Raw genomic sequence first — 23,087 nt, 5'->3', positions numbered from 1 at the left:
AGATGATTTGAGGAAAATAAGCTAGGTGGAGTCTCACATTCAACTATCTTTTACTCCCTCCGTTCCATAGTAATAGAGTCATTTTGCCATTTTGGTACGTTCCATAGTAATATAGTCATTTCCCTTTTTAGTAAAAGTCAACACATTTTTCCACACCTACTTTACTCTCTCTCACTTTTTTCTCTCTTCATCTCTCTACCTTTTTCATTTTCCGCTTTATTCCCCCTTTACTTAACTCACCTAATACATTTTTTCTTAATCTTCGTGCCGAAAAGAAATGGAGGGAGTACTATCAATTTAGACACTGTTAAACTTTAAAGTAAGCCTATTAGTCTTCCAAGTCACGTCTTTGCATAGTCATCTTTGAAAATGTCAAACCTGGCATTATCTCATAAATAGCAGTGGCCTAAACTCACTTCAATCAACACGCTATAATTAATGTACAACTGCATAGACATTGAAGTTTTAGTGAAGTAAGTATAATTGTTAGTCTATCATTAAGTGAAATGGTTGCATGTCGCAATTGTTTCAAAGTCTTAGTCCTTGTAGATAAGGCATAAGGGTGGATGCTGAAATTTGTTTTGGTATTGGACTACATATTCTCAATTTTGCTGAGATAATAATTTTCTTGTATTTCTTTATAAAAGATAGGGTCTTATGCACAACAATTCATATAAATTACCGAAATTTCTGATGATTATACAAATAAGTACTACCTACGTCCCACATTAAGTGTTATATTTTGCCATTTCGGTCCGTCCAACAATAAGAGTTCACTTTTATCATAATTGGTAAGTAGACCCCACATTGCACTAACCAATTCTACTCACATTTTATTATAAAATCAATATATATATATAAGTGTGATTCTGAGTACACTAACTTATTCAACCTACTTTTCTTTACCTTTTTAAAAATCCGCACCCACACTAAATGTGACACTTAATGCGGGACGGAGGTATTATTTTACTTGGTAGGGTCTTAACTCTCTCATTTGCTATAATTGTGTCTGGTAGTGGTTGCATAAGAGACCGTTTGTCACCTCCTCACAGAAAAGACTAAGTCTTTCCATACTGCGATTGTCTATTTAAAGCCACATTCACATATCATCATTTGTACATAAAAAAAGAATCATCAATACCCTCTTTCAAGATGCTTCCAAACTTGATGCTGTTCATTTGTTTCATAATTTCTTCCTCCGTTTTCACTGCCCATTCTTATAACAACAAATGCCTCCGTCATCAGGAAACCTTGTTGCTTCAACTCAAGCATGAGTTGATCTTCAATTCTTCTCATTCGACAAAGCTGGTGCGATGGAATGAAAGTGATGCGTGTTGCAAGTGGCACGGTGTGGAATGTGATGCTTCTGGCTATGTCGTTAGTTTGCAGCTTGATGATGAGGCCATTTTCGGTGGAATTGTGGATTGGTCGAGTCTCTTCAGATTTAAATATCTGCAGAAGCTTAATCTTGCCGACAATGACTTCAACTATACTGATCCCATTCCAAGAGGTATTGGCAATTTCACTTATTTGACACACTTGAATTTGTCACTCGCTGGTTTTTGTGGGCAGGTTCCGGTTGAAATTTCATCGTTGAAGAGATTGGTTAGTCTCGATATCTCCAACAATCCAGTAATTCTCGATCATTCAATTTTGGAGATGCTGGTCGAAAATCTAACAGAGCTTAGAGAGCTCCATCTTGATCGTGTCGATATCACTTCCTTTTACGAAAGGAAAAATTGGGGCAATATTACATTATCACATTCACCCAACCTCACCTCTTTGAGCTTGGTTAGTTGTGGTCTTGATGGCCCTTTGCCTAATTACTTTTGGCAACTTCACTCCCTTTCTATTCTTCGACTAGATTGGAACCATCTTTTAGCGGTATCACTCCATGACTTGATCACCTTTTTTCCAAGTCTGACCACCTTGATGTTGGTTTCTGGGATTACAAGATAACAAAACCGGGCGTAATACAACCCAAAAGAAGGAATACAAAAAAGAACTGAAGTTACAACGAAAATGAAATAACTAAACCAGTATGCTATGACAGCCGAGTCGAGGAGGCCTCTTCCCGCAAGACGAGATACGCCCCGGTAGTGCTCTCGGTTTGGCGTGTCGTCCCCAAAGGTAAAACGGCTACGTCTCTTCTGATGCAGCACCGCAATCAGCAGAGCTCCGGCGAACGGGATGGAGGAGAGGGCAGAGCTTCGACAGAAAGACAATGCAGGGAGAGGGAGAGAGCTTATGCAGAGAATGCTTGTAGGTGTGTGTCCTAATGCAGTGGTATGGCTAGCCTATTTATAGGCCAACCACCATGCAGGGTCAACCAGCCATTGAAGGCTCATCATGGCAAAAACGTAACCGACGTCGGTTACAAGCGTGTGGCTGTAATGTGCCACCCGTGTGTGGAGCGTGTGGATTTCTCACGTGGCAACCGTGACTGTGCCTCGCTTGACGACGTGTCAAGCCACTTGGATTGCTGACTCGGCGGTGGTCCAAAAAGAATAGTTTGGGCCAAGCACCAAGCCCAAAGACCACCCAAAGACCAATTGCCAAGATCCAAGTCCAAGTCCAAGTCCAAGTCCAAGTCCAAGATCAAGATCGAGATCGAGATCGAGATCGGGCCCGAGGCCCGAGGCCCGCGGCCCGCGGCCGGCGAACGCAAGCGCGAGCACGTGCACGGGCACGGGCTCGGGCTCGGGCGGGCGGGCGGCGGCGGCGGCGCGCGCGTGTGCGCGCGTGTGGGCTCTTTCACCCATCTTGGTCCACTATAATTATTAAGTAACATAAAGTCACTTAATTTATACACATTAAAGATGTGTTAATCCTCCAATGTGGGATAATTAACACTAGTTAATTATTCCCTAAGCTCCATCTCCAAGCTTTAATTAAAAGCTAATTATGCCCAACTTTAATCCACTATTTCTCACTCACCGGAAATCGGATTTGAGAAAGTGAATATACTACATTTACCTACGTAAAATGTAGATCGACGCTATGTCATTTAATTTCACAAAATTAAATGTCTCGTCACATTTATTATTTGGTCAAAATCCATTGACCGGGCATATTTAATCCATGATTTTTACAATCCCCCACATGAGTGGAAATAGCCGAATGCATATGCATGCAGACACAAGCTCAACCCTCGCGAGGTATATAAGCATAAGGATAGGTAGTTGTTGACTTTGAACCCTCCATAGTCGACACCATCGGATACACAGGCGGCTTAGTAGCGCGATGCTTTGAACTAATCCCCCACGGCGTGCACCGAGACAATGGTGTTAACACTTAAACACCTCAACCTCATCCGTTCTCACGTTTTGTGTCCATTGCGGTCTTGGACACCACTTTGGATTCATAAGTGCGTTTTTTATGAAGCGACCACACTTCGCACTTACGTAGGTGATTCTTAGTCAAGTACCTTGCCATACTTGGTCTCTTTGAGAATTCCATCTCTTTGAGATCCTTAAGAACCATTAAAAGTCATAGACTTAGCCTTTACCACGAGGCAAGTTCTCCAACACTCTATTGCTCTCTAGGGAATAGATATAGTTTGAGTGTTTTTCCATGAACTCTCATAGCTTAGTTGTCCCTTTGAACCAAGTTCTTGGGATCTCCAGTCATCATGGTTGGGTTACCACTATGACAATTCTTTAGTTTGTGGATTTCAAACCCATTCCCTCTAGCAACTTATTCATTTGATCACGGTTTAACCCTTTGGTTAGCGGATCCGCTAGATTATCTATTGACTTCACATAGTCAATTGTAATCACTCCTGTTGTGATCAAATGTCTCACGGTGTTATGTCGTCGACGTATATGTCGAGACTTACCGTTATAGAAACCATTGTTTGCCCTTCCAATAGCCGCTTGGCTATCGCAGTGAATCAGCACTGGTGGCACTGGCTTAGACCAACATGGAATGTCTTCAAGGAAGTTCTTAAGCCACTCGGCTTCCTCACCAGCCTTATCCAAGGCAATGAACTCCGATTCCATTGTTGATCGGGCTATACAGGTCTGTTTTGTGGATTTCCACGATACAGCACCACCCCCAATAGTAAAGACATATCCACTTGTTGAAAGTGAGTCTCTATTATCGGATATCCAATTGGCATCACAGTACCCTTCAAGCACCGGGGGGTATCTCGAGAAGTGTAGCCCAAGATTTTGAGTGTGTTTTAAATATCTCAAAACCCTCACAAGAGCTCTCCAATGCTCTTTGCTTGGATTGCTCGTGTAACGACTTAACTTGTTCACGGCACAAGCAATGTCAGGTCGAGTGCAATTAGTCAAGTACATAATGCACCCGATGACCCGTGCATACTCTTCTTGTGCAACGGGCTCGCCTTTGTTTTTGCTCAAGTGAACGTCGAGTTCAATTGGAGTCTTAACCGGCGCGCCATCATAGGCTTTGAATTTATTCAATATCTTCTCAACATAATGTGATTGTGTTAAGATGATTCCATCATTCGTTCTTAGAATCTTCATTCCAAGAATTACATCGGCTAGACCCATGTCTTTCATGTCAAAGTTTCTCTTTAACATGGCCTTTGTATCGTTAATTACTTGAGTGTTGCTACCCAAGATTAACATATCATCAACGTAGAGACACACTATAACATGACCGTTATTAGTGCTCTTGATGTAGACACATTTGTCGCACTCGTTGATTTTAAACCCATTTGATAACATCACATTATCAAACTTCAAGTGCCATTGCAATGGCGCTTGTTTCAATCCATATAGGGATTTCACGAGCTTGTATACCTTTTTCTCTTGTCCAGGTACTACAAACCCTTCGGGTTGTTCCATGTAGATTTCGTCTTCTAGTTCACCATTCAGAAACGCGGTCTTTACATCCATTTGATGAATCTCGAGATTGTGCAATGCAGCAATAGCGAGAAGCACCCGGATAGATGTAATCCTTGTTACAGGTGAATAGGTATCGAAGAAGTCATGTCCTTCTTTTTGTTTAAAACCCTTTACTACTAATCGGGCTTTATACTTATCAACTGTTCCATCGGCCTTAAACTTTCTTTTAAGAACCCATTTGCATCCTAAAGGTTTAGCACCTTCGGGCAAATCAACCAACACCCATGTGTGGTTCAGCAAAATTGAATCAATTTCGCTTTGAACAGCTTCTCTCCAATGCAGCCCGTCTGGGCCAGCAAAGGCTACTTTTATCGATGTTGGTTCTTCATCCAACATGAAAGCAATGTAGTCAGGACCAAAAGTTTTTGGTGTTCTGACTCTATTACCACGTCTTAGTACTGTATCTTTTGGATCGGGCCTTGCACGCTTGCGCGATTCAGGTTCCGCATCTGTTGATTTAGAACTAGTGGCTTCTTCTTCCACTTGTTTAGAACTAGTGGCTTCTTCAATTCTTGTCTCAGAATTGGTTGATACTTTTTCCTTATCTTTGCAAGGAAAGGTATTTTCGAGAAATACAGCATTCCTCGACTCAATTGTTGTTCCTACTGTGATAGTCGATATTTCAGACTTGTGAACAACAAATCGATATGCACTACTGTTAAGTGCATATCCAATGAAGATGCAATCAACCATCTTAGGTCCGATTGTAACTTCTTTGGGCGGAGGAACCATCACCTTTGCCAAACACCCCCACACTTTGAGGTATTTGTAGGATGGCTTCCTTCCCTTCCACAACTCATAAGGAGTAACATCTTTTCCTTTGAGAGGGATTTTATTCAAGATATAGTTTGCTGTCAAAACAGCTTCCCCCCACATGTTATGTGGTAATCCTGAACTGAGTAGCAGTGCATTCATCATCTCTTTTAGAGTTCGATTCTTGCGTTCTGCAACACCATTAGATTGTGGTGAATATGGAGCAGTTGTTTGATGAATTATACCACTTGCGTTGCATAACTCCTCAAACGGGGCTACATATTCGCCTCCTCTATCGCTTCGAATCATTTTGATTTTACAACCAAGTTGATTCTCAACTTCGTTCTTATAATTTTTGAACGCCTCTATTGCTTCATCTTTGCTTCTTAAAAGATAAATGTAGCAATATCTTGTGCAATCATCTATGAAAGTGATAAAGTACTTTTTACCACCTCTAGTTTGCAACATCTTTAAATCACATACATCCGTGTGAATTAATTCAAGGGGTTTTGTGCTTCGTTCAACCGAGTGAAACGGCAACTTAGTCATTTTTGCTTCAAGACAAATTTCACATTTATCTTGGATATCCAATTCATTAGCCTTTAGTAAATCTAAATTTACTAATCTTTTAATGGCTTTTGAATTTACATGTCCCAATCTACAATGCCACAAATTTGAAGACTCAATCAAATAAGAGGAAGTAGATGCTTTATTCTTATTGGCCAATGGCTTCGCAACACTTCGAGTTGCTACACTAAGCTTGAAAAGCCCATCGGTTACATAACCTTTTCCGATGGATTTTCCAAACTTATACAAGACAAACCTATCGGACTCAAATACAAGTTTAAACCCTTTATTAACTAGTATTGATCCTGACACTAGGTTCTTGCGGATGTCCGGGACATGCAGCACATCCTTCAAAGTGATAGTTAGGCCAGACGTCATCATGAGAATCACGTTGCCAACGCCGAGGACTTCTGACGATGCTTGATTCCCCATGTTGATCTTCCTCCCTTCAACAGCAGTGTAGGAGGCAAACTTGCTCCTGTCGGAGCAAACATGAGCAGTAGCGCCGGTGTCGATGTACCAGCCTCCCTTGTTATCAACAAGGTTAACCTCTTCAGTGACCACTGCAATGAGGTCGTTCTCATCCCAGTCCTTGAACTCCTTCTCAACGACGTGGGCTGCCGGCTTCTTCTTCTTGCTGCGGCAGTCTTTAGCAAAGTGGCCTGGTTTGCCACACTTGTAGCAGTCGCCTTCAAACTTCTTTGAAGGCTGCTTTCCCTTCCCTTTGTCGTTTGGACGGTTTGGGCGAGGGCGTTTGTTGGAGGGACCGCCCCGCTCCAACAGGTTGGCTTTGGCTTCATTTGGGGTGAAGCCCTTAGCCTTTTGATCACTTTTGCGCACGTCGGCCTCAATGCGCAACTTCACGATCAAGTCTTCAAGGGTCATCTGCTTTCGCTTGTGCTTGAGATAACTCTTGAAGTCCTTCCAACTTGGAGGGAGCTTGTCAATGATCGTGCACCTTAGGAACTTATCGGGCAAGGTCATCCCTTCAGCCACTAAGGAGTGGATGATCATTTGGAGCTCTTGGACTTGCTCCATGATGGGTCGAGAGTCGACCATCTTGTAGTCCATAAACTTGGATGCTACAACCTGTTCAGTCCCTGCAGCATTGTCTATGCTATATTTCTTCTCTAGGCTTTCCCACATTTGTTTAGATGTGGTTACATTGGAGTATACATTATAGAGGCTATCATCTAATGCACTTAAAATAAAGTTTTTACATAGATAATCCCCTTTTCTCCAAGCTTCATAGTCCGCCATGACTTCGAGCCTAGTCTCTTGGTCGCTTGGCGCGGGCGGCTCGTTCTCCGTGAGGAAGTTGGCGACGCCCAATGTTGTCAAGTAGAACAACATCTTCTGGTACCACCGCTTGAAGTCAGATCCTCCAAACTTTGGTGGCTTCTCGGCAGGTGGCATCATTCTTGGTGCCAAAGGTGCCGCAGTTGGTCCTTGGAAGGAACCAATTCCGTTGCCCCCGAAGGAGCCAACAACTTGGTTGGGCATAGAGCCCCCACCATTCATGTTGGGCATAGAGCCCGCCATGGTCGTACCAGCCCCGAAGGGACTAGCACCCGCATGAGACCCGAAGGCCCCAGCATTCGTGTTGATCCCGAAAGATCCAACACTAGTATTGAGCCCGAAGGCACCAACACTCGATCCATTAAAGGATCCGAAGGAACCACTAAAAGTGGAACCAACCGAACCACCAAAGGTGGAACCAGTGGACGCCCCGAAGGGGTTGTCCCAAACCCAAGGGACGGTGGATGAAGCGGCTGGGAAGCCAGGAGTTGGCATCATCGAGGGAATCGATGAAGTGTTGACCGGTCCAGTGGTCGCCATGGTGGAGGGAATGGCGGCGGTGGCGTTGGCAGCAGCAGTGTTGGATTCCGTCGACATCTCCAGCAAAAGGTGTTAATGTTTCGGAAGTTTTAGTTCAGTTTAGAAGTTCAAATTCCTTCAAAGGCAAGCTATCTCGTCTTGCGATTGTTGGTTTCTGGGATTACAAGATAACAAAACCGGGCGTAATACAACCCAAAAGAAGGAATACAAAAAAGAACTGAAGTTACAACGAAAATGAAACAACTAAACCAGTATGCTATGACAGCCGAGTCGAGGAGGCCTCTTCCCGCAAGACGAGATACGCCCCGGTAGTGCTCTCGGTTTGGCGTGTCGTCCCCAAAGGTAAAACGGCTACGTCTCTTCTGATGCAGCACCGCAATCAGCAGAGCTCCGGCGAACGGGATGGAGGAGAGGGCAGAGCTTCGACAGAAAGACAATGCAGGGAGAGGGAGAGAGCTTATGCAGAGAATGCTTGTAGGTGTGTGTCCTAATGCAGTGGTATGGCTAGCCTATTTATAGGCCAACCACCATGCAGGGTCAACCAGCCATTGAAGGCTCATCATGGCAAAAACGTAACCGACGTCGGTTACAAGCGTGTGGCTGTAATGTGCCACCCGTGTGTGGAGCGTGTGGATTTCTCACGTGGCAACCGTGACTGTGCCTCGCTTGACGACGTGTCAAGCCACTTGGATTGCTGACTCGGCGGTGGTCCAAAAAGAATAGTTTGGGCCAAGCACCAAGCCCAAAGACCACCCAAAGACCAATTGCCAAGATCCAAGTCCAAGTCCAAGATCAAGATCAAGATCGGGCTCGGGCCCGCGAGCGCGAGCGCGAGCACGGGCATGGGCACGGGCTCGCGGGCGGCGGCAGCGGCGCGCGCGTGTGCGCGCGTGTGGGCTCTTTCACCCATCTTGGTCCACTATAATTATTAAGTAACATAAAGTCACTTAATTTATACACATTAAAGATGTGTTAATCCTCCAATGTGGGATAATTAACACTAGTTAATTATTCCCTAAGCTCCATCTCCAAGCTTTAATTAAAAGCTAATTATGCCCAACTTTAATCCACTATTTCTCACTCACCGGAAATCGGATTTGAGAAAGTGAATATACTACATTTACCTACGTAAAATGTAGATCGACGCTATGTCATTTAATTTCACAAAATTAAATGTCTCGTCACATTTATTATTTGGTCAAAATCCATTGACCGGGCATATTTAATCCATGATTTTTACACTTGACTCTTAGTTTCTGCGGATTGAATGGTTCTATTCCATCCACCTTTGCTAACCTAACAAAGCTGATTCATGTTGATCTGTCAAATAACTACTTGACAGGTTCGCTTCCTTCTACATTCTTTGAAGGTCTTTCCAATCTCGTTCATCTCGATTTGCAGTACAATTCATTCTCTGGTAACATTCCCCGCTCTCTTTTTGCTCTCTCTTCATTGTTGGAACTTGATCTTCAAAACAACCGATTTAATGGCACTTTTCAAAGCCTTCCCAATCTCACATTGCTTGGTCTATCTTACAATAGCTTGTCAGTAGATGTTGGAAACGTCAATTCAAGCTCATATGGAGGTCTCCAATTAAAAGAATTGTACCTAAATTCGTGTAACTTGTCCAGTTTTCCTGGTTTTATCAAACATTTGGATCTAGAAAGATTGGATCTCTCAAACAATAGTATTCAGGGGGAAATACCTAATTGGATTTGGGGAACACAACTTGAGTCTTTGGTCCTCTCCTTTAATCTTCTAACAAATCTGCAAAAGCCTTATTATATCCCTCCTTCTCTTGACACCCTATACTTGGACTCTAACCAGCTTAGGGATGAGTTGCATCTGCCCATTTCATTTGAATCTAAACTGTCAGTGTTGTTACTTGCTAATAACAGTTTAAGTGGATCAATTCCAACCTCCATCTGTAATGCCACACGGCTGGTTGAACTTTACTTGTATAGTAACAGATTGAGTGGATCAATTCCAACCTGCCTCTGCAATGCCACACAACTCAGTCATCTTGACTTATCTGGAAATAAATTAAGTGGCAGCATACCCGCTTGCCTACTTATAAACCTTACGGATATCAATTTGAGTCGTAATAACATACCCTTTTTCCCACTTGAAAAGATTAGCTTGCTCGATCTGAGTCAAAACAACATCAACGGTAGCATTTTTCCTACGGATTGTGAGCTATTTTATTTGGATCTTAACAATAACAATTTAGAAGGGAAGATCCCAAAGTCCCTTGAACATTGCAAGGGGTTGGAGTACATGAATGTTGGCAACAACATGATGAACGACACTTTCCCATGCATGCTATCATCGACCTTACTTGTTCTTGTTTTGCACTCCAATAGATTCCATGGGGATTTAAGTTGTCACAATAGTTGTCCACATCTCCAGATTCTAGATGCATCTTCGAATAATTTTAGTGGAAGCCTGGAATCAATCAACTTCTCTAGTTGGACGGCTATGATGCTATCGAGTGATGAAAAGTTCCGTATCGACTTTCTGAGCTTTGGCATGACACAAATGGTGAAAGGCCAAATTATGGAGCTTTACAAAATTTTTGCAGACTTTAGTACCATTGATTTGTCCTCCAATAGTTTCTACGGAAAGATACCAAATGCAATTGGTGATCTTACCTCACTTCATCAACTCAACTTCTCCCACAATGCCCTCAATGGAAGCATACCAAAATCATTTGGTAGGTTGAGTAATCTCGAATCACTCGACCTCTCTGTAAACCAACTCGTTGGGCCAATCCCACAGGAGCTCGGAGGGCTCACATTCCTTGCACACTTGAATCTCTCTTACAATATGTTTGTTGGAGCGATCCCAAAAGGTCGTCAAATTCAAACATTCTCAGCTGATTCATTTGAAGGAAACTTGGGGCTATGCGGTTACCCTCTCGACATAAACTGCAGTAATACTAATGTATCGCCGCCAGCTGGATATGATGAAAATGGGGAAGAGGAGAAGGAGATAGAGTGGGAATACGTGTGTGCTGCGGTTGGATATGTTGTGGGAGTAGGAAGCATTGTGTGGCTACTTTTATTCTGTCGAAGCTTCAGACAGAAATACTTTGGCAAAATAGAAGAGGTTGTCGAAGACATGTTCATTGCCAGAGACATGAGAAGAAGGCGTGCAAGAAGAGCAAGGAATCAAGTCAGGAGACATTAGTGTTTGAAATGTACAATTTTATGTTAAATGTATCATAAAAGCTTTCATTGCCATAATGGTATTTCAATATCTCCTACCAAGTACCATGTAAATTTTCTTTAAAATGGTGAGAAAAAATCGACTATCCTACCTAATTTTGTTTTACTTAGGGAGGTTTTTTCTTCTAGAAAAAAATTATAAATAATGATTCCTGTAGTTATTTTCTTGTGACTTTTTAAAATAGCGGAGGATGGACTTTAGAAAATCAATGATATTTTCTATTTACTTTGTGATCGTGATGACTCGAGCTCTTAAAAACGTCTAACCGACTAAACTATACTTTCTCTATCCATGAATAGGAGTTCCGTTTATTTTTTTGCACTTATTTTATAAAAATGATAATAAATAATTAAAATATAAAAATGATAAAGTGAGAGGGAATAACGTAGACAAGTCCTATTATCATCAATTAATGTGCAATTATGAGCCAATATAAACACCACAAATGAGAACTTGGGAAGTGCAGTAGTTAAATAGAAAAGGCATGGCCCAATTCTAGAATTTGGATCGGACTAACAAAAGCATAATATAGCCCAATTGTTTCAAGATAGGAGGATCGGGCTGGTTTCAATCCACGTGTCCTAAACCATGTCGAACTAAATTAAATTTATGGCTCGGCCTAGCCCAAGAATTGACAAGTAGGGAAAATAATATCTTAGATAATTTTGTTCATATTTCACAAATCAACTGAATTGGAAAACAATGCTACATACCCATATGAAAAATTTGCAGATATATAATTAAAATGTGAAATTCACTCAAGTCATCGACACATATTAGAGTCATCTTGTTTTTCGTGGAAAAGCACAAGGAACTTTTAGGACACGGCATTGCATAGTTTTTCTACGACAATAAAGTTTTCAAGTAAGAAAATGACATTCAATCGGGCCGGCCCATCGGGTTTCGGGCCGGGCAGGCCCTGCTCGGGTTGCGGGTCAATCGTGCGGGCTAATCGGGTTGTAAAAAGTTCAACCCTAACCCTAAAAGCTCGAGTTTCGGGCTAGCCCAACGGATTAATCGAATTGTTAGCGATAAGATTAACATGCGATCAATCCAATAAATAAATATGAAAATTAGTTATAATCATAAAATGTAAAATATTTAATTATGATAAATTTGAGATTATGGTCAAACTCAATCATAAACATGATCAAATACTAATATTTCAGATATTTCGTGAAATTTTAATGCATGTTTTAGAAATTTAAATATTTTTTAAGTGAATTTGAAGTTTTTAATTTATTTATTAATTATTATATTAATAAAAATTCAATATATAATTTGTATATTTAATATAAAATTGAAAGTTATTTTTTTAGTTATCTATATTATAAAATTAATCAATGAAGTGTCGAATTAGGAGTAAAAAATAGAATAATAGAAATTTTATCGGGTTTTTGGGCCAGCCCATAGGATTTTCGGGTCTATCCCTAACGGGTCGCGGGTTAATCGGGTGCGGGCTAATCGGGTTTTAATTTTATCGTGCTATAAATTTCCAGCCCTAACCCTATAAATTTAGCAGGCTATTCGGGCTAGCCCACGGATTGCGGGCTACATTGACATCCCTATTCGGCTATTCCTATCATATTTCCGTCAACTGACCACAAAAACCTCAAGTCTATTTCCAAGTCTTTCCAATTCTATAAAGCAACTGCATTGAATTTAGAATTAATTCACATCTACATTTTCATAAAAATTCTATAAACCTTTGAACAATATAGTATATTGGTGATAACGTGTAGAAAAAATCATTTTCATGCATATAACCGTGTCTGTGGAAATTATAATAAGTACTCTCCGTCCCACTAAAGATATCCACATTCTTAGTGACACATGATTTTAGGAAGAGTTGTTAGGTGAGTAAGTAGAGAGAAAAAAATATATGAATATTTTAATGAGGAGGAAGGATACATAAATTTATTTCTAAAATAGAAAGTGGACATTTTGAGTGGGAAAAACTAAAAAGAAAAGATAGACATCTTGAGTGGGAAAAACTAAAAAGAAAAGATAGACATTTTGAGTGGGACAGAGAGAGTATATAATTTTGTTGTCTCGTCAACAACTATGACCAGTTCAAAGTTCTAAATTATACTCCCTCCGTTCCAATAGTAGTGGAGGCGTTTCTTTTCGGCACACGATTTAAATTTTTTTTGTTAAGTGAGTTAAGTAAATGAAGAATAAAGTAGGTAATGAAAAAAAGTAGAGATATAAAGAGAGAATAAAGAAAGTGAGAAAAAATGTGTTGACTTTTACTAAAAGAGGAAATAACTCCGCTATTATGGAACGTATCAAAATAACTTCACTGCTATTAGAACGGGGGAGTAGGTGTTTTTTTTCCAATTATTCTTGATTAGGACTCAGAACGGTCTCAAGTCAAGTCATGGTAGCTTAGATGAGAGTCACATGTATATATCATTTCTATCATTTTCTTCAAATCCTAACCATATAGGCCCTACTTGTGGAATTTACAATAAATGGAGTGTATCATTAATCTTTAGACTATAAGTGAATGATTGAGTTACTTGTGGAATTTTATGCGTTTGATACGGTATGCTTATTTTGCACGATACAAAATAGTACTTTTACATTAACTGAGATGGTCTATTTAAACCCACATTCACATATCTTACTTTGTACACAAAAAAAGGAATTACCAATATCCTCTTTCACCATGCTTTCAAACTTGTTGTTGCTCATTTGTATACTAACTTCGTCCTCCATTTTCACTACCCATTCTTATAATAACAAATGCCTTCGTCATCAGGAAACCTTGTTGCTTCAACTCAAGCATGAGTTGATCTTCTTTCCCTCTAGTTCAACAAAACTGGTGCGATGGAATGAAAGTGCTGAGTGTTGCCTGTGGCATGGTGTGGAATGTGATGCTTCTGGCCACGTCGTTAGTTTGCAGCTCGATGAAGAGGACATTTCCGGTGTAATTGGGGATTTGTCGAGTCTCTTCAGATTTAAATATCTGAAGAAGCTTAACCTCGCCTACAATGGTTTCAATGATGCCATTCCAAAAGGTATAGGCAATCTGACTTGTTTGACACATTTGAATTTGTCACATGCTGGTTTTGTTGGGCAGGTTCCTTCTGAAATTTCATCCTTGACGAGATTGGCTAGTCTCGATATCTCCAACGAGTTTGGCAATACTCTTAGCCTTGAGCACCCAAATTTGGAGATGCTTGTCCAAAATCTAACAGAGCTTAGAGAGCTCTATCTTGATGGTGTCAATATCACTTCTTCAGATGAAAGGCGAAAATGGAGCCACATTGAATTATCACATTTACCCAACCTCACCTCTTTGAGCATGGCTGGTTGTAGTCTTTATGGCCCTTTGCCTACATCCTTTTGGCAACTTCATTCCCTTTCTATTCTTCGACTGGATCGTAACAATCTTTCAGCAGTAGCACTTGATGACCTTTTCACCAATTTTCCAAGTCTGACCACCTTGACTCTTCGTGAATGCAGTTTGAAGTGTTCTATACCATCCACCTTTGGTAATCTAACCGAGCTGATTCATGTCGATTTGTCATATAACTCGTTGATAGGCTCACTTCCTTCTACTTTGTTTGAAGGTCTTTCCAATCTCGTTTATATAAATTTGTGGAGAAATTCATTCTCTGGTAACATTCCCCAATCTCTTTTTGCACTCCCATCATTGTTGTATCTTTTTCTTGGTTACAACCAATTTAATGGCACTTTTCAACTCGACAACTTTCAAAGCCTTCCCAATCTCACTTCACTCGATCTATCCGGCAATAGCTTGTCAGTAGATACTGGCAACGTCAATTCGAGTTCATATGGAGGTCTCAAATTAAAAGGGTTGGGCCTAAATTCATGTAACTTGTCCAGTTTTCCTGATTTCGTCAAACATAATATGGATCTAAAGTATTTGGATCTCTCAAACAATAGTATTGCGGGGGAAGTACCTAGTTGGGTTTGGGGAAAACGACTTGGATATTTGAACTTGTCGTTCAATCTTCTGACGAATCTGCAAAAGCCTTACCATATACCTGCTTCTCTTGAATCTATAAGCTTAGAATCTAACCAGATTAAGGGCGAGTTGCAGCTGTCCATTCCACTTGATTCTCAGCTTTGGTCCTTGTCTCTTGCTAATAATAGTTTTGGTGGATCAATTCCAATCTCCTTCTGCAATGCTACAAACCTCCAAAATCTTGACATGTCTAGAAATAAATTAAGTGGCAGCATACCCCGTTGCCTACTTGAAAACATTAGTGACCTTGATCTGAGTCGAAACAACATCAGCGGTAACATTCCAGATACTTTTCCAATGGTTTGTAGCCTATATTATTTGGATCTTAATAATAATGCTTTAGAGGGGAAGATCCCAAAGTCCATCGGAAGTTGTATGAATTTGGGGTACATGAATGTTGGGAACAACATGATCAACGACACTTTCCCATGCATGCTACCATCGACCTTGCTTGTTCTTGTTTTGCACTCCAACAGATTCCATGGGGATTTAAGATGTAACAAAAATTGGCCAAGTCTTAAAATTCTTGATGTATCATCGAATCATTTTAGTGGAAGTCTTGAATCAATCGACTTCTCTAGTTGGACGTCTATGATGCGTGGATATCTCGATGGCGAATTTGAACGAAAGCTTGACGTGGCATTAATCATGAAAGGGCAAATGGTGGAGCTTTACAAGATTTGGGAAGATTTTAGTACCATTGATTTGTCTTCCAATAGTTTCTACGGAAAGTTACCAAATGCAATTGGTGATCTTACCTCACTTCATCAACTCAACCTCTCCCACAATGCCCTTGATGGAAGCATCCCAAAATCTTTTGGTAGGTTGAGTAATCTCGAATCACTCGACCTCTCTGTAAACCAACTTGCAGGTCAGATCCCAGAGGAGCTTGGAGGTCTCACATTCCTTTCCGTCTTGAATCTCTCCTACAATAAGTTTGTTGGAGCAATCCCAATAGGGCGGCAAATTCAAACATTCACGGCTGATTCATTTGAAGGAAATTCAGGGCTGTGTGGTTTTCCTCTCAGCATAAACTGCAGTAATACTAATGTACCACCACCGGGATATAATGAAACGGGGGAAGAGAGGAAGGAGATAGAGTGGGAATACGTGTGTGCTGCAGTAGGATACGTTGTGGGAGTAGGAAGCATCGTGTGGCTACTTTTATTCTGTCGAGGCTTCAGAGAGAAATACTTTGGTAAAATAGAAGAGGTTGTTGAAGGCATGTTCATTGCTAGAGACATGAGAAGAAGACGTGCGAGAAGAGCCGCAGCAGCAATGAATCGAGTCATCAGGAGGCAGTAGTGTTGGAAATGTTATTTGTTTTATGTAAGAGAGTGAAATAAATAGGGGGTTAAGCATCGCTTGTGTGGTTCCCTATCTGTTTAATCGTGTGCATGTTTTTTCTTAGAGTTTATGAATTTTGGAATGTACGGATTATTTGTGTTTAATTGAGTGCATGTTTGTATTTTGCAAAACTTCATTCAAATATGGTCTCTTCCATTCCATAACAAGTTGGCACTACTAATTTTTACTATCAATATACGCCCTCTTCCTAGAAAATTTATTACATATTTCCATTTGCGTTTGTCCTAAAAAATCTATCACATTTCACTTTTTACAATTTTTTTTAATATGCCTCACATTATACTAACTTATTTTTACTCATATTTTAATATAAACTAATATTTAAAAGTATAACTCATATTTCTCTAATTAATATTTAAAAATAAGACTCATTTTTTCAACTCATGGGCCAGATGGGGAATTCGGGTCAATCCACTTGTCTAAAACTTGTCGAAGTTAAATTTATGGCCCGGCCCAAAATCAAGCCTACTCATTAAGCAACTATATCTTCCACAAGATATGTGATTGGATCCAAATGCTTAATCAAGTGTAAAAAGAAGGGCTGAGTTGTAGATGTTTTCATTTTGTTGAGGAATGTTGTTCGTCAAAATACTTTGAATGAGATGATTTGAGAAAAATAAGCTGGGTGAGAAGTAGCCCACTCCTTGTTTTCATATTAATAAATTATACTATATAATAAAAGTATAAAGTGCCCTAACTATCTAATTAAGATGTTGTTTTGACTAGGGCAAAACAACATTTCAAAATAATTTTGATCTTATATCACAAATTAATTATTATATACAAAAAAATGGAAATATGCAATTGAGTATGAAATACGTGATCGTCGTATGCCACAGGGAATCTATTAAGATTTTTCTCTAGCAGGACAAGAAAAGATTCCATATAGAAAAGTATCATATTGTCTTTATATATATAATAATTTGTCCGTCAACTTAACAAAGATCCAAAATGACTGACCTAGAATGCATCAAATCAATTGCTAAGTCTTTCCATGTCTAAATATTAATTGCACTGAAGTAATTCACGATATTTGCTAAATAACTATACAAGTTCAGTGCAATAATTTATAGTACGATTTTCACGATAATTAAGAAGTTTTAGTTTGAACTACTTCTTATTAATAAAAATATAATACTAATTTTCTATAAACTTTTAGGGTAACAATATAGTACATATCGGTGATTATAGAAAATTTTGTTTTCATTTATATAACTGTGTTTGTGGAAATTATAATGCAGAAAGATAATTTTTGTCTCAATAACAACTAATCTATCATGACCAATTCAAAGTTCTAAAGCCATGATTTATCACCAATGGATTGTTTGGCTGATATTATAGGTGTTTTTTTAAGTAAGATAATTATCCCTCCGTTTCGAGATAATAGAGTAGATGTTGATTTTCAGCATAAAAAATAAAAAATAATATGTGAGACAGAATTGATCTAGAATAAAGTAAAAAATATTAAATGTGTTAACTTTCATACAAAGATATAAATGACTCTATTACGTTGGGACATCCTAAATAGGAAAATGATAATATTACCACAAACTGAGGAGCTATTTGATTGGAACTTGGAAAAACCTCAAAGTTAACTTATTGCACCATTGGCCAATGGCCACATATCAATTCTATCATTTTCGTCAAATCCATATCATTTAGGCCTACTTGCGGAATTTACAAAATATAGATTATTTATTTATCTATGTAGAATATACAAAAAGAACTTATTATTTCCCCATTCCAATAGTAATAGAGTCGTATTCCTCTTTTGATAGTCTCATAGGAACCATTTATGTCTATGCCAAGAATCAACACACATTTAATATCTCTTACATTATCTAGTACTTACTCTTTCCAATTATCTAGTACGTACTAGTTTATTACTTTTTGCCCTCTTCACTTATCTACTTTGATGTCTCTTGTTAAAATTCTTAATATTTTGTCCCATATCGACTTGGTAACGATCCTAGTTCACCTATAAAATTATGGATAATCCTCCTCCTGATAAGGCCTTTTAAGGGGTGAGTGACTCATTTCTAATATGGTATCAGAGCGGGTCTAAGTCGATGATGAAGTTTATCTCTTTATCTCTTCTACCCACGTGATGGAAGTCCGATGTGTCATTCCGTCGATGAAGTTTATCTCTTTATCTCTTCTACCCACGTGATGGAAGTCCGATGTGTCATTCCGTCGGTTAGTGACACATTTCTAATATCTGTCCATTTAATTCATTAAACATTTCTCAAATCTTGTACCATAAAAAACGTCACAGTTACCTTCAAATAGCATTCTTAAAAAGACGTCCAAGTAAACTGCGATTGTCTATTTAAACCCTCACGCACATACCTTCATTTGCACACAAAAGAATTACCATCATTTATCAATATCCTCTTTCACAATGCTTTCAAACTTGTTGTTACTGTTCATTTGTATACTCATTTCGTCCTTCATTTTAACTACTCATTCTTACAATAACAAATGTCTTCGCCATCAGGAAATCTTGTTGCTTCAACTCAAGCATGAGTTGATCTTCGATTCTTCTCTTTCAACAAAGCTAGCGCGATGGAATGAAAGTGGCGAGTGCTGCAAGTGGCACGGTGTGGAATGTGATGCTTCTGGCCACGTCGTTTGTTTGCAGCTCGATGGTGAGGCCATTTCTGGTGGAATTGGGGAGTCGTCGAGTCTCTTCAGATTTAAATATCTGCAGAAGCTTAACCTCGCCTTCAATTATCTAGACTTGAACTACCCTCACAATCTCATTCCCATTCCAAAAAGTATTGGCAATCTGACTTATCTCACACACCTGAATTTGTCACATGCTGGTTTTGGTGGGCAGGTTCCTTCTGAAATTTTATCCTTGACGAGACTGGCTACACTCGATATCTCCACCGGTGCTCAAGGTCGTGAGAAGCCAAATATGGAGATACCGAGGTTGCCTAGTCTCAAGATCCCCACCGTTGCTCTAAGTCTTGAGAGGCCAAATTTGGAGATGCTTTTCCAAAATCTTACAGAGCTTAGAGAGCTCTGTCTTGATTGGGTCAATATCACTTCCTTTCATGAAAGGAAAAATTGGAGCCATATTAAATCATCAAATATATCCAGCCTCACCTCTTTGAGCTTGGTTGGTTGTGGTCTTCATGGCCCTTTGCCTAAATCCTTTTTGCAGCTTCACTCCCTTTCTATTCTTCAACTAGATGCGAATGATCTTTCAGCAGTATCACTCCATGACTTGTTCACCAATTTTCCAAGTCTGACCACCTTGACTCTTTCTGGCTGCGGTTTGAAGGATTCAATTCCATCCACCTTTGCTAACCTAACCAAGTTGACTCATGTCGATTTGTCATATAACTTATTCAAGAGCTCTATCCCATCAACCATTGCTAACCTAACAAAGCTTATTCATGTTGATTTGTCATTTAACTTCTTCAAGGGTTCTATCCCATCAACCTTTGCTAACCTAACAAAGCTGATTCATGTAGATTTGTCGACCAACTTATTGACAGGCTCACTTTCTCCTGCGATGTTTGAAGGCCTTTCCAATCTTGTTCATCTTCATTTGGGGTTTAATTTTTTCTCCGGCTATGTTCCCCGCTCTTTGTTTGGTCTCCCTTCATTGGTGGGACTTCAACTTGGACCCAACCAATTTAATGGTACTTTTCAACTCGACAACTTGAGAAGCCTTCCCAATCTCGCATTCCTTGATCTATCTAGCTTGTCAGTAGATATAGGCAACGTCAATTCGAGTTCATATGGAGGTCTCCAATTAAAAGTGTTACTCCTACCTTCGTGTAACTTATCCCATTTTCCTGATTTCATCAAAGATTTGGATCTGCAAGCGTTGGATCTCGCAGCCAATAGTCTTGCGGGGGAGATACCTAGTTGGATTTGGGGAACACATCTTTTGTTTTTGGCTCTCTCCTTCAATCATTTGACAAATTTGCAAAAGCCTTACCATATTCCTCCTTCTCTTGAAACCCTAAGCTTGCACTCAAACCAGTTTAGGGGCGAGTTGCATCTGCACATTCCACTTGAATCTAGACTCTCGACTTTGACTCTCGATAATAATAGTTTAAGTGGATCAATTCCAACTTCCCTCTGCAATGCTAGACACCTTAGCTATCTTGACTTGTTTAGAAATAAACTGAGTGGTTCCATACCCCCTTGCCTATTTGAAAACATTAGGTTTCTCGATCTGTGTCAAAACAACATCAGCGGCGTCATTCCAGATAGTTTTCCGTTGCATTGTGGTCTACAATTTTTTGATCTAAACAACAATTCTTTAGAAGGGAAGATCCCAAAGTCCATTGAACATTGCAAGGGGTTGGCGTACATGAATGTTGGCAACAACATGATGAATGACACGTTCCCATGCAGTCTATCGTCGACCTTGATTGTTCTTGTTTTGCACTCCAATAGATTCCATGGGGATTTAAGATGTCACACCACTTGGCCATTTCTCCAAATCCTTGATGTATCTTCCAATCATTTTAGTGGAAGTCTGGACTCAATCAACTTCTCCAGTTGGACGGCTATGGTAGTACGAAGTGATGAAAGATTGGCACAGGGCCCTTATCGTCGATTCTCGAGCTCTGGCGTCACATTAATCATGAAAGGGAAAATGGTAGAGCTTTACGAGATTTGGTTTGATTTTAGTTCCATTGATTTGTCTTCCAATAGTTTCTATGGAACTATACCAAATGCAATTGGTAATCTTACCTCACTTCATCATCTCAACTTCTCCCACAATGCTCTCAATGGAAGCATTCCAGAATCGTTTGGTCAGTTGAGTAATCTCGAATCGCTCGACCTCTCTGTGAATGAACTAACAGGGCTGATCCCGGGGGAGCTTGGAGATCTCACATTCCTTGAAGTGTTGAATCTATCTTACAATAAGCTGGTCGGAGAGACCCCAAAAGGCCGCCAAATGCAAACATTTTCAGTTGAGTCCTTTGAAGGAAATCCAGGGCTATGTGGTTTCCCTCTCCACACAAGTTGCAGTCCTCGTGATGACAACCACAATGGCTTATCAACACGAGAACATGATGATTTGGAAGTGGAGAGGGAGATTGGGTGGGAAATCGTATGCGCTGCAGTTGGATATGTTGTGGGATTCGGGGGCCTTATGGGCCTACTTTTATTCCGCCAAAGATTAAGAGAGAGATACTTCGGGAAAATAGAAGAGGTTGTTGAAGACATGTTCATTGCCAGAGATATGCCAAGAATACGTGCAAGAAGGGCAGCAGCATGGAAATCTGGTTAATCACGACTGGAAACATTAGTGTTAGAAATGTTATCTATAATCTGTAAGAGAGTTAAAGAAATAGGGGTTCCCTGTGTACAATTGTGTGCATGCTTTTTATCTTAAAGTTTGTGGGTTGTAAAATTTAATGAATTTTGGAATGAAATGATTATTTGTGGTGCATGTTAGAATTTTGCAAAACTTCCTAGAAGTTCTTTATAATTTTTGTCATATTAATACTGAATTCTTCTCCCAAATTCTATTACATATGTTTAGTTTAAAGCCTATATGAGAGCCTATTACACATTCACATAATGACATATTATAACAAATTAGGGGGGATTGGACCGTAAATGGGGAATATGGGCTACTCCACCTGTCCTAAATATAGTCCAACCTCAAATATATGGCTCGGCCCAACCCAAAATCGAGCCTACGCATCAGACAACAAATAAATTACTACTTATATCACTAGATAAGGCATTGGATCTAAATACTAAATCTTCAATTTTTGGGTCGGGCCGTGCAGCTTTAGATTGGATTGGAGTGTCATCATCACTTTGCAGCTTGATGGTGAGTCCATTTTAGTGAGTATATTTACGAAATGGAAAGAGAGTAAATGGGAGAGAGAGGAAAAAGTAGAGATAATATCGTTTTTATTTTAGGAAATGTTTCATTTTTAATGAGATAATTAAAAAAGGAAAACGTATCATTTTTAATAGGACAATAAAAAAAAGAAATAATAGGATAGAGGGAGTTTCATTTCTAATAAGATAAAGGGAGGAGGGACTCGGGAAGATATTAAACTGAAGCTGAAAATATCTTAATTAACCATCGAGTTTCAAGATGATTTTGGCCAACTATAATTAAAGTATAAAATATCTTAAGTCAGCTATACCGTAAAACAGTGATTTTGATATGCCATACTAATTTTCACTTTTATTTTCAATAATAATCAGTGGCGGATCCAGTATTTGTTATCTGGGGTTACGAATCATATGATAAATAATTACATAATACTAAAAAAATAGTAGAAAATAGCGGTAAAATAATATTTGAAATATTATTCAATTTTGAAACCGTGTACTTTAAAATAAAATAAACCAAAAACTATACATAACATCTAATTTATTTTTCTACGAGTCTTCATTTCCTCAAAGCGATGGGCTCTATCATCATCAGAGACATGTAGAAACATTTCTTTCTCAATGAAAGT

General features: G+C 39.5%; 3 protein-coding genes across 4 annotated transcripts; all 3 read left to right on the top strand.

The window, feature by feature from the left end:
- Positions 1–1,152: 1,152 nt before the first annotated feature.
- On the top strand, positions 1,153–11,225 carry LOC121764533 (receptor-like protein 35). Its single transcript, XM_042160542.1, has 2 exons — positions 1,153–1,510; positions 9,379–11,225. Exons 1-2 carry the CDS (start codon positions 1,153–1,155, stop codon positions 11,223–11,225), a joined length of 2,205 nt encoding a protein of 734 aa, XP_042016476.1.
- A 2,698-nt stretch (positions 11,226–13,923) lies between these two features.
- LOC121763253 (receptor-like protein 7) lies at positions 13,924–16,750 on the top strand. Of its 2 annotated transcripts, XM_042159215.1 has the most exons (2): positions 14,140–14,287; positions 14,350–16,750. In XM_042159215.1, the coding sequence occupies exons 1-2, from the start codon at positions 14,261–14,263 to the stop codon at positions 16,564–16,566; spliced, it is 2,244 nt and encodes a 747-aa protein (XP_042015149.1). In that variant the 5' UTR covers positions 14,140–14,260; the 3' UTR covers positions 16,567–16,750. The 2 variants fall into 2 exon arrangements, with proteins under 2 accessions (XP_042015148.1, XP_042015149.1); XM_042159214.1 differs by having other exon boundaries at positions 13,924–16,750.
- A 2,280-nt stretch (positions 16,751–19,030) lies between these two features.
- Positions 19,031–21,892, top strand: LOC121764532 (receptor-like protein 7). The gene has a single exon (XM_042160541.1). It carries the CDS (start codon positions 19,031–19,033, stop codon positions 21,890–21,892), a length of 2,862 nt encoding a protein of 953 aa, XP_042016475.1.
- The last annotated feature ends 1,195 nt before the right edge of the window (positions 21,893–23,087 follow it).

The sequence above is a fragment of the Salvia splendens genome, chromosome 14 (assembly GCF_004379255.2).
Source record: "Salvia splendens isolate huo1 chromosome 14, SspV2, whole genome shotgun sequence".
Classification (NCBI taxonomy): Eukaryota; Viridiplantae; Streptophyta; class Magnoliopsida; order Lamiales; family Lamiaceae; genus Salvia; species Salvia splendens.
Note: the sequence above shows the minus strand (reverse complement) of the source record. Positions and strands in the feature narration are given on the sequence as shown.